The sequence below is a fragment of the Protopterus annectens genome, chromosome 4.part0, assembly GCF_019279795.1.
Source record: "Protopterus annectens isolate FY-2018-M chromosome 4.part0, PAN1.0, whole genome shotgun sequence".
Lineage (NCBI taxonomy): Eukaryota > Metazoa > Chordata > Ceratodontiformes > Protopteridae > Protopterus > Protopterus annectens.
In genome coordinates this window covers 616,411,242-616,423,328 of record NC_056733.1, presented here as the reverse complement: position 1 = coordinate 616,423,328, position 12,087 = coordinate 616,411,242, and the positions used below count along the sequence as shown (strand labels likewise).

The following is a 12,087-nucleotide window of genomic DNA, read 5'->3' as shown; positions in this document are numbered from 1 at the left end:
TTATTCCATATGCAAGACTGCATATGAGGAAACTTCAGTGGTATTTCAGGGGTATCAATCCCTTCCAAATGTCCAAAATCTATCAACAAATTGCAAACATGTTTATTTTTCTTGTAATAGTCTATTTACTATTTGTTTATAAGATATTTCAGCTATGTATAACCTTCTGATTGCTCTGCTGTCATTTTAACAACTATGAAAAATTTCTCTCTTATCGTGTATTTGTAACATGTACATTATTTTTTACTTGTATTTTTTAAATTGTATTAACTACTATGTTGGAGCTTTTCTCCTCGGGCCTCTACTGAAAAAGGATATGTATCCAGCTAGACTAGCCCGGTTAACAAATGTAAAATAAAATAAAATAAATAATAAATAAAAATATTTAAAAAGCTTATGAATCAACTTTGTCACAGCCTGGAAACGATGATTCCTATCATTCCTTGCCTGCAACTAGAGTTCCTGTGGTGGGCAGAGGCCTGCCACCAAAACAAGGGACTGTCATTCATTCATTCATTCCACCCCACCCCCATTCACATCACCCCCAGCCAGGCAGAGCCTAATGACAGATGCATCAGATTATGCCTGGGGGGCACACATGGCAGGAAGAGGCATTCACGGCACCTGGTCCACAAACCAAAAGCCTCTACATATCAATCAAAAAGAGATGCTAGCTGTTCAAAATGCCCCGACAGCCTTCAAGGACCTCATTCATCCGGGACAACTACTGATAGACAACACCACAGTCATGTGGTATGTAAACAAGCAGGGGGGAACTCATTCTTATCCCCTATTCAGACTAGCCATGGCTTTATGGGACACAGCATTGATGTACCAAGTTCATCTGCAGGCTCAATTCCTGCCAGGAAAGGAAAATACTCTGGCAGATGAACTAAGCAGAAACCTCATGGATCCCCACGAGTGGCACCTGGATCCACAAGCCTTCAGCATGATGACAATGGAATGGGGACGCCCGGACATAGATCTGTTTGCCTCCCCTCAAAACAATCAACTAAGATTCTGCACAAGGATTTATCACAGACAAGCTTGGAAAGTGGACGCCTTATCTTTCAACTGGACAAACCTATCAGTATATGCCTTTCCTTCACTGCCTGTCCTCCCCAAAGTACTCCTAAAGGTCAGACAGGAGAGACCAAAAATTATTCTGATTGCCCCTGACTGGCCGTGCCAGTACTGGTATCCGATCCTAAGGAACTTGTCCCAATGCCCAGCCTGGACCTTACCTCAAATACCTCATCTACTGTCCCAAAAAAAAATCAGATTCTGCACAGCCAACTCAAGACTCTAAACCTGGCAGCATGGCAGATAATGTAACCATACAAACCACACCTCTCAGTAAAATTGTGATTGATGTCATTTTAGAAGCCAGAAGGCCTAGTACTAGAAAATCCTATGCTGGGAAATGGAAGAGATTTGGCGCTTGGAACCAAGCTCAAGGAACTGATACAGCTGTCCCAGATATTCCTCAGATTTTGCAATATTTAACTGAGATGCTGGACAAAGGCCTATCTTTTCCATCAATTAAAATCCATGCCTCTGCCATTTCGGCTCATTACAATACAGAGCCACCACTCTTTTTTTCTCATCCTTTATTAAGGCAGTACCTCAGAGGAGCCAAAAACTTAAGGCCTCTAAGGAGAACACCAACACCTGCATGGGACCTCAATTATGTCTTGGAAAAACTCACCTTACCTCCTTTTGAGCCAGGTGCTACTGCGGACATAAAGTTCTTATCTTGGAAAACCGCTCTGCTCCTAGCAATAACTTATGCAAGACTAGTTTCAGAGCTACAGGCTCTCATGGCTGTGGAACCCTTTATCATTTTCTATCCAGACAGGGTCTCTCTCAGAACAAACCCTACACTTTATACCTAAGGTGGTATCCAGTGTAGCCCTTAACCAAACAATTAATTTGCCAACTTTTTATCCAAATCCACAGAACAAGGGAGAGAAAATTCTGCATTCTTTGGACGTACACAGACAACTTAGATTCTACTTGGACAAAACTAATGTTTTCAGAAAGACAGAGCAATTACTAGTGGCATATGCCACAGCATCACAAGGAAAGGCCATCTCCAAGCAGACTATTTCAAAGTGGATAGGTCACTGCATTTGTTTCTGCTACTCACAACATGGCAAACCAGTGCCTAAGGGCATTAGGCCGTATTCAACCAGAGTTGCAGCCACTTCTGCAGCCTTTCTCAGGGGAGTACCAACCAAAGACATTTTGGAGGCTGCTACTTGAGTTCAGTGCATACCTTTACAAAATATTACAATCTGCCTCTTTACTCTAAATACAGGGCAGGCTTTGCCACTGCAGTTCTGCATTGCCTCATAGCCGCTCCTAATGCTGTTTAGCTCCAGCCCCCCAACCATAGCTTTGGGACTCGACCCAAATGTAATGACTGCAACAGTGAAATGCGAAGAACATAGTACAGTTGTGTACACACCATAAATTTAGATGTTCGAGTGTATTCACTGTTGCAGTACAGGTTACCCACCCGCCATCCCCCTTACTTTTGATGGAACTTATCTTGACTTCTCTAATCTATGCAACTTATGTGGTGTATTTGCTTACAGATGAAGGTAAAGCTTATTTTGGTGCATGTATGTTTTATTTACATATTTTTAGGCTACCCTTTTGGGGGCACCTGACATCTGGGGCAAGAAAAACTGAAGAAAATGGTGTCCGCTACATCTTTTATACCCCCTGATGACCTGATGTCAGGGAAGAGACTACAGCAACCAACACAGGACCCAAGACTTTGGAATTCAGGCCGACTGAGGGCAACCTGCCAGCAGGATAACCCAAATGTAATGACTGCAACCGTGAACACACTCTAATCTACATTCATGGTAAGTGTACACAACTGTACTTTTTCTCTAACTATACCTCTCATTTCTTTTGCTATCTTTAAAAGCCTTTTTGGTGTATTTGCTTTTGTTTGGAGGTATATGTTTTGTGTTTTATATTCTATACATATATATATTTTGCTCCCCATTTGGGGGGCACCTGATATCTGGGGCAAGAAAAACTGATGTAATGGTGTCGGCTGCATGTTTTATACCCCTGACAACCTGACATCATGGAAGAAGGGACAGCAACCAACACAGGACCCAAGACTTTGTTAATCAGGCTGACTGAGGGCAACCTGCCAGCAGATTACCCAAATGTAATGACTGCAACAGTGAATATACTCTAACATCTACATTTATGTTAAGTGTACACAACTGTACTTTGTTAGTTGCACTGGGATGATCTCTGATGCGTCGTGCTGCATCACTAACCTGGAGGTGTGAGTGTCCGTGATGAATATGGATACACCCCCGCCTTTTGTGTTTCGGTCTGGGTTCTGTGGCCGAAAGGTATGGTATGAGTTATAGCCTGGTAGTGCTGGGGTGCTCTCTGGAGCCTTAAACCAGGTTTCTGTTACTGCACAGATATCGTTTGTTCTCCGTACTGAGGAGTGCATAGAGTGCGTGCATTCTGAGGTTTAAACCTCAGGCGTTTAGTAGCATTACCCTCAATTTTTGGTTACTTGTGCTATTCTTTTCAGCCTTGCCTAAAAAAGGCACTATGGGGGCGGCAAGAGCCTTTGCCAGTATTCGAAAGCCTAAGGGTGACAGGTGCAAGCCATCTCTTGCGAAAAAAAAAAAGGTTAAGCTCATTTAAGTCCTACCACCTTTTAGAACTCATTCCTCCCTTGTATGTATTGTTCCCACAATTTCTATTTTTTTCCTATGTAGTTTTCTCCTACACTTCTCTAAAGATCTCGGTTCCAGTGTTTATCTCTTACAATATTCACTACTTCCAATATAGTTTAGATTTTGATTTCCATTTTCTAGTAATTGCTGTTTTGAAAACCACCATTATTTGACACAGCAAGGCTGTACCATGTCTAGGCAATTCCGATTCTGTATCATAATTCAGGAAAAACCATCTCCCTCATTAGACTAATCTGCCCACCCAGCATCTCTGACAGTGCATCCCACAGGGAATCCTTGAAGTCTGTCAACTCGCAGTACTTCCAGAAAATATGTTCCCAATTACCTCTTTCTTCCCCTTCACACTGCATTTTCCTTGGGCTAGACATACTTTTTATCAGGATATCTTGGTCCACTTTTTAATGGCTTCAAAGAGCTATAAATCCTTTCTCAACATTTTTCACCACAGCTAAGGAGGAGTTGTGGTGTGAAACTTTTGATATATTCCTTGTTCCCTTAGAGTGGCTGCTATTACTTCAGTATCGCCTTTCTGAAGTTTAGTATGGTCTTGATTTGACATCTTTTTTCAAATGGGTTAATCCTTATGGCAGACTGGTCATTCCTTGTTAGCAGTTTTTCAGCTGAGTATTAATTCCTTCTGGGGTGAGAGCTTTTTTCTTCATTGTCAAACCCCCCCCCCCGGGAGTAGAGCCAGCCAGGAGTAGCACTGTCAATCCAAGTAGGGGATCAGGATTTTTCCTTGGTTACCCCCCTAACTCCAGGGCCAGCTATAACAGTTGCCTGAGCAAAGTTTGGAAGGCTGGGTCTTGGCCTTAACATTATCCTTGTCCACCAGTGGATCCATAGCTCTTGACTTTCCATCCCCAGAAAATGGAACACTACCATTCACAATGTGGAATATGTGGAAAATATGGGACACTTACCACTTCAACTAAGAAGCACAGGGCATGGTCATTAACTGTCCCTTCATACTTGAGTGTTTTGATGAATTTAATGATTCATTATTATTCAGCATTGTATACCACTGAGATTTGTTAAAACAAAAAAATCCCAAACAAAGGATGAGTGTTAAACCATTTCAGAATGGAACAGTGTGGAATGCGAACATTTTAAGACTCAAAATGAGTAATGTTACTTATAATGAAGTGCATCTGAGAGGTATGAATGGAGCTGGCATCTTCAACAAAGTACTTAAGCATCCACCAGAAGCTACGCTGGAGTGTCATCTCTTGTCTCATGCACTAAATTTTTTACATTTTTTATCTTGTAGCAGGTAGAAGCCATTTGATGCCTGGCTGAAGCTAATGCCAAATGATCCAGCAGGCAGCCATGCTTATTATAACTTTGTTGTTGCCTTTGTAATGGCACTTCTGTTATTTCTGCATTTGTTTGTCTTTTTCATAGTACTTTTAATGTTGGGTTATTTATAATTTGTTTTAATATTTTAGCAATACAATGGGAAATACAAATGACAGAAATAAAATTATGTGGATCTTCTTTAAGCACATCAACATTAATCACTTTATTAATGCATTTAGGAATTGCGTAAATGTTTTAAGATAACTGGTAAAATTAAGAAGCAGTTTTCCAGCTGGAAACATTACTTTATGAATAGAATATATTGTGTTTTAATTACAACTAGTATCTTATTTCTAACATATGCATATAGATTAAATGCATACACATGGAATATTATACATTTATTTATGAATTTGTCAAAAATGTTTTTGTAGTCCATAATACATATATTTAGACTTAAGTATAGTAAATAATTAAATACCCTCTTTTGATTTTACATTTTTTTTGACATTTAGATGATGAGTGACTGGACACCAATAGCAAAGCATTATGACCCACTTAAAGCAGGGAGCATCGATGGAACAGATGAGGAACCCCATGATCGTGCTGTTTGGAGAGCAATGCTGGCCCGATATCGACCCAACAAAGGAGTTGTGGGAGACCCTCATCTCACCCTTTTTCTAGCTAGATTAAACCCACAAACAACTGAGGAGAAAATAAAAGAGGTCTTTTCTAGATATGGTGACATTAAGAGATTGCGTCTTGTTAGGGACTTAGTTACTGGATTTTCTAAAGGCTATGCTTTTGTAGAATATAAAGAAGAACGTGCTTTATTAAAAGCATACAGAGATGCCAATAAACTGGTAGTGGACCAGCATGAAATCTTTGTGGACTTTGAGTTAGAAAGACTTCTTAAAGGCTGGATTCCTCGAAGACTTGGAGGTGGTTTAGGAGGAAAAAAGGAATCTGGTCAGTTACGATTTGGAGGACGTGATAGGCCATTCCGGAAGCCAATAACTTTATCAAAAATAAGAAATGATTTCTATTTGGACAGTTATAGTGATCAAGGTGAAAGGGTTGGATTTCGAGATAGAAGAAGAGATGCCTCACGAGATGGGTCATATTGGCAAGACCAAGCACGATCTCGAGGAAGGGATAATGAGGGTGATAGAAGGAATGATGAAAGAAACAGAGACAGAAGGGACAGAAATAGAGAGAGAAGTAGACGAGATGGTGAATGGCACAGAGAAAGAAGTAAAGAGAAATCACTGAAACTCCACAGACATGACGATGGGCATAAAGAGAAGGACAAAGATAAATGTGGAAGATGAACTGCTTTGTGCTTCTGTATTTGGACATATTTTTAGTCCCGTCTTCTGATGTACTCTTTTGTGTCTGTAAAAAAAAAATAGTTTGCTGACTTGGAGAAATGTAATTTTTTTTAAGAATTTTGCATATGGTATTAAAATAATACTTGGAAGCTTCTGTTGTACACATGGAGTAATAACACACATTCTTAAAATGTTTGTGTGTTGCCATTTAATTATTTCAAGAAAGATGATACAAGATTTATCTGAATCTGAGAGTTGCATTAGTTATTTCAGTGCTTTCAGCTTTTTAGCCTTCCCTCATTATTGCCTGTTAAAATTAATCACTTTCCCTTCCAGTTAACTGTCTTTAAGGTTCTCTGAGCGATGACTAATTTTTACACTCCCAACAAAAACAGATTCTTCCTATGACTGGAGCAGATTTTGCCCAGGATTTGGACAGCAGACATGTGTTGAAGTCGTTCTGCCACAAGTGAATGATCGTAGAACAAGTTGAACTCAAAAGTTTTTTTGTATTACTTGGCTGTTTTATCATTAATTGTCCAAATTGGTTTATCCAGTTAAATAAATGAAATGCATACCAATCTTTTTTCATGGATGTCCTAGCGGCAGTGTTTGGTTAAGTGACTTGCTCAGTCATTCAGCAAATAAAAAAAAGAGTCTGTGGGACTCAAACCTGGAACTGCAAAATGACACCCTGTAATGGCTCAGTCTAAATCCTTTGTGCTGAACTGTCAGTGTACCTCTGAGGTGGTCCCAATGATGGTGTAGTTTGTGTTTTATCTTTTTTTTTTATTATTCTTTTGAAGCCCAGGAGGAACTGATTTTTGACACATGCTACACTTTACTGGATGTGACATTAAGCAACAGTGCTTTTCTGTTAAGGCAGGATTATTTCCTGTAGATGACAGCTTGGTGGCTCTGGTTCTCTTAGTTGCTAATAATCTATCATTAAGGTGAATAGTTTTAACAAGAATAGTATATATTAGCAAACATGGACAGATGTTCTGTTTTAGAACTTCTTGCTGATGCAGTAGTCTGAGTTGTCGGCCTATAGGTTTCTATACTTTATTTTACTGGACTTGGACCATAGTTAATAGTATGACTGCCAACTGCTGAAAATTATGTGTTAAGCACTGAGGACACAGATAATTGCCTGTTGGTGGGGAGGAGTTGCTGACCATTATGGGACCAGTTGTGGCTGGCAGTGGTCCATGGCATAAATGCTGTGGGAGGATATAGGGCCAGATTCAATGAAGCTTACACTAAGTGTACACTATGTAGTCAAAATGATCTCATTGTTTGTGCTTTCTAGTCATTCAGAAAGATTACACACAGTTTACATGTAGTCTGCACGTTGTGGTAAAACTTATGAATATCTGTCAGCATTTAAAGCTGCAAGAATATCGGTAGGAAAACTAAAATTAGGAGGAAGAAAGTGCGAGTTATGTCTGTGTTGTCTGTTCACTCAGAACAGTGTACACTTATGTAAGCTTTATTGAATCTGTCCCATAGTCTTATTTTACACTAGTTTTGTAAATGCGTAATTAACGTGATATTCAGTGGCAAGGCAAAGGCACATCTCATAGCAGATGAGGTCAGCCACTTGTTAGGGATCCATCTGGTGGAAAAGGCTGATAGAGCCAGAGTAGTTTCTAGTGGTTCTGCATGGGGATTGGGACACTGGTTGTGGGATTACCTCCTTTGTGGAGTGGACACTGAAATCATGATGGACCCACCCCCCTGTGGTCTTGCTGGATGATGCAGTTTGTAATTACCTCTTGTGCCAGATTTTTGTACAGTTGAATTGCTCACCTACCATAAGCTGAACACAGCAACCTTTGGCTTAATGCTGTTTTTGATGCATGGATATCCAGCCATGTCTGGGTGGCAGCAGAGGCAAGATGGGATTGTACAGTATTTCTCATGTGGCCACCCTTAGCTTGCATGCTGTACTGGCATGTTTTTCTGCAGGTATCTGTCCTGTTCAGTGCATGTTTTGTTTCATATTCCTAGGACAGAACACTGATTCAGTGACACCTGTAGAGCTAGGACACAGCATCAGGACAATGTTGGCATCTGTGTTGGGGCTGGTGATTATGATGAAATACCAATAACTAGGGCATAGGCAAATGACAAAGTGCCACTGTCTTTTTTTCCAGCCCGGATGTGCATCCACCCTCGATATAGGCTGAGGATGGGGGACTTCAAGATCACTGCATGCTAAGTAGCAGTTTACACACTGGGAAAGCTCCACTCAAACTGAACATTTGTTAAAGCCAATAAATGTTAGTCCAGGTAAAATTCAGATCTTCACTATTCAGTAGCCTAAGCTAAATGGGTCCTACGCTGTTTAACTAGCCAGCTTTAAAAAGCTAAAGGCCACCTTCCAACATGCTCCAACTGTCAAGAGATCAAACGGTGTCTCAGACAGTTGGAGTGCAAAAAGCATCAGAACTTTTTATCCATGGAAGAATACTTGTGCTGCAGACTCCATGGAACTGTTGGTCTGCTAGCAATCCTTCAAAGCTGGGTAAATTGTCAAAAAAAAAAAAAACTTTTAAGTTTTATTTTTGAGGAAAACTTGTTTTTTTCTGACTGCAATATATGGTTCATCTAGGAAACTTTGAGAAGCTGTATTTGTAAATGCTTAAGTGAGCATTTTATTTCTGAGAGAACTTTCTCTTATTTGTACTGGCGAACAGTGCTTGTGGGGAGGGACTGCCAGTGGTTTACTTGCCTCAGAACCACTTGTTCTCTACTATTATACTTTACTTGTCCAGGATCCATTATCTACTTTACTTTCTGCTTACCAGACGAGCAATCTCCAGCCTCCACAGTTTTACTTTTTCCCCCCTGTCCCCAGGGAGTCCTTTGGGTGTCAGGTTAGCTGCTGTTGAGCCTCCGTCACTGGTGATTGATTCTGCTGTAGCCACTTGTTTCTCAGACTTCTCATTTTTTTGCCCCAGTCCCCTTGGTTTAGCATATGCAGCCACTAAAAACTGGGGATAGCCATGGTCCTGTACAGCCGTAGGGATGGCCTTGGAAGGCAAAGAGAATCACTCTTATAGGTTTCAGGGGCAAGGGTAGGTGAAGATGCTTCATTTAGCCAGGATGGGGAAATCTGCGTCAGGAGGTTAATATGCCTTTCGAGAGTTGGACTGTTTCCAAAGTGTTGTTCAGTAAAGGAAAAAAATATGAAAGAATCTTCAAATCTCCAGTTACTAGGAAGATTTACTGGGATTTGGTAAGTAACTCACTGGTGCTTTGTCCTTGCCTTCTGTTTCCTTGGGAAAGAAAATAAAGTTTCCTCTTTCTGACATGGACTTGTAGTCAAAATCAGGCACTACAGAAGGGAGGGTTGTATCTTGGGAATTTCTTCACAATCTGAGCAGTGATTCTGAAGACAGTACACATTCAGATTTTTCTCTTGACTGTTTATTCTTTTCAGAAGCTTTTATGTGAGAAGAAAAATGTTTTTAAGTGGGAGTGGCATGAAATTGTTATACCACAGAAAATGTAATATGCTTTGTTGCAACTGGAAGTGCCAAATTCTACAGCAATTCCTCCTGTGTTAGTAAACAAACAATGACTAAGATATGGGACAAACAACAAGAAAAATAACCAAGTATAAAAAACAGTCCCAGCAAGGCAGCAAAAAATAAAACTTCCAAAAGGAAATAAAAATAAGGTTTAATAACACAAGGTAAGCACTTTCATGGTTGGTAACTGCTTCATCAGACAGCAGCACATTAACACAATACAGTTTAAAAAGCAGTAATAGCCAATGAAAAACACTGCTTAATTAATGAGTAAAAAACAATTACAGCATTTAAAGTGCTAGTATCTAATAAACACTCTAAAGAATCCCTAGTGCAAAAAAAAAAAAAAAAAAAATCCAAGTAGGAAGCATAATATACACAATCACAACTTTAAAATACTCATGGGATTGGTGTTTAAGTGGTCTCTGTTTTAATCAAATGAATGGGTCTGATACACAGAGTCTCACAGATGGGTCTGTTTTAGTATCCAGTGGTCCAACAGTTTCTACTACTACTTTAGCACCGGGTTTTTATTTTTTTTAACCACGTTGACTTCTAACACTAATGTCTTAACAGTCATACAGTTATGACAAATGACTGTGTTGTGACAAACAGTTCCTCCAAACAGATGTCTTCAGTTTTGCTGCATAATTCTGCAAATAACTTTGATGGCTTGCATGTACACAATCTATCTACACGAATGGTCACTTCTAGAGGGAAGAGTAATAATATATACAGGTCAGATGCATCTGTTAACAATTTTGCTGTGATGGATAATTCTGCCAATGAACATTTAAACTTGCCAGTGCAGAATAATACTCTGGCACAATTACCTCCTCCACAGACTAATTTTACAGCTCATAACAGCTGTACTGCTGACCTGTTATTTCTTAACATGGAAAATGTCAACGGTTCTTTCTTGGAAATTATTAACAATAATGACATGAACAAATTCATCTCTAACACAATCTACTACCATCAATGAACTGAAACAGATGTTGTTTCTACTAGAGAGATTATTTGTACTGTATAAGAACATTCAGTATGATAATTTTTCTCTCTTGCTGTTCAAGTAAAAATATCGTACCACTGGGGCTACGTATTACTAAGTTCCAAAATCTATCAGAAGACTCTCCACTTTACAAGGAACTAGTTCTTTTGTGCAACACCACAGGAGTGATTGTCATTTGGTCACTTATTGAACATAAACTAAAAATAACAGAAATTAAAACAATAAATTATTGACTTGCATACTGCTATCACCAAACATCCAAGTTTTGATAAGCTCTTGCACATATTTAATGGGATTCACCCTAGAGTCACAAGACGTGTCCACAATTGTGCACAGGAAAAAACTAAAATTACACAGAGATATGCTACAGCACCAACATAATAGGGCTTACCCATTAAAATCAGATGGGAGAGACAGATTCAGCTACAGAATCCTTAATAAATATGCTGAGTCTAATGGTGTTTCTAACAACTTTCCCTCTAATGTTAACTCCTATGGTTTGCATTCCAATGATACAACATGGCCCAACAATGACCGTTCAATGGCTATGCAACCTCCTTCCCGCCCAACTGGTTTGAACATTTATAATTCTGCTGCTTCGGAGCAGGGTCAAGTTACACAGCAGCCTTTACATTCTAACATCAGTGAAGGGAGAGTTAAAAGAGAGGTGAATGAATGTGATTTCAGTGCTGTTCAAATTAATTTACAGGTCTCTATTTTGCAAACTCCATCCTCCACTACCACCTCCCTGGGAGTTATTAACCCACTACCACTTGGATTCTCCTTGTACCGCTGATACTCTTAACCCCACTGATGAAGATTTTGTAGATATGGATGTACACGCTTTACCTTCCCAATGTGTACCCATGAGAAGGAAAGGGAGATCTGTTTGTTTCAGGGGCAAAGGGAAGTTCATAGAGCAAATGGGCAGTCATACAAGACCCTTTCCTCAAAACACCCATCTCTCTTGAGAAGCAATGCTCCACAGATGCTGCTGCAGACCAGAAAAGGACAGGGAGTCTCTCTGCAGATAAAAGGACCATGACAGAACACTACAATCAGCTGAATATTGACCCTCTTCACCCATCGTTGTTTAACACAAGCACCACTCATGCTTCCCTTATAAGACTGAATTCAGAAGTCTTTAACTGACAGAGTTT

General features: G+C 39.8%; 1 protein-coding gene across 1 annotated transcript in view; it reads left to right on the top strand.

Annotated features, from left to right (window-relative positions):
• Nucleotides 1-7,066, top strand: part of SNRNP35 (small nuclear ribonucleoprotein U11/U12 subunit 35) — a 60,106-nt gene extending 53,040 nt beyond the window's left edge. The window contains exon 2 of the mRNA XM_044068565.1: nucleotides 5,561-7,066. Within this exon, the coding sequence (XP_043924500.1) occupies nucleotides 5,561-6,376 (816 nt within the window). The 3' untranslated portion in view covers nucleotides 6,377-7,066. The remainder of the gene's footprint in view (nucleotides 1-5,560) is intronic.
• Nucleotides 7,067-12,087: the final 5,021 nt, after the last annotated feature.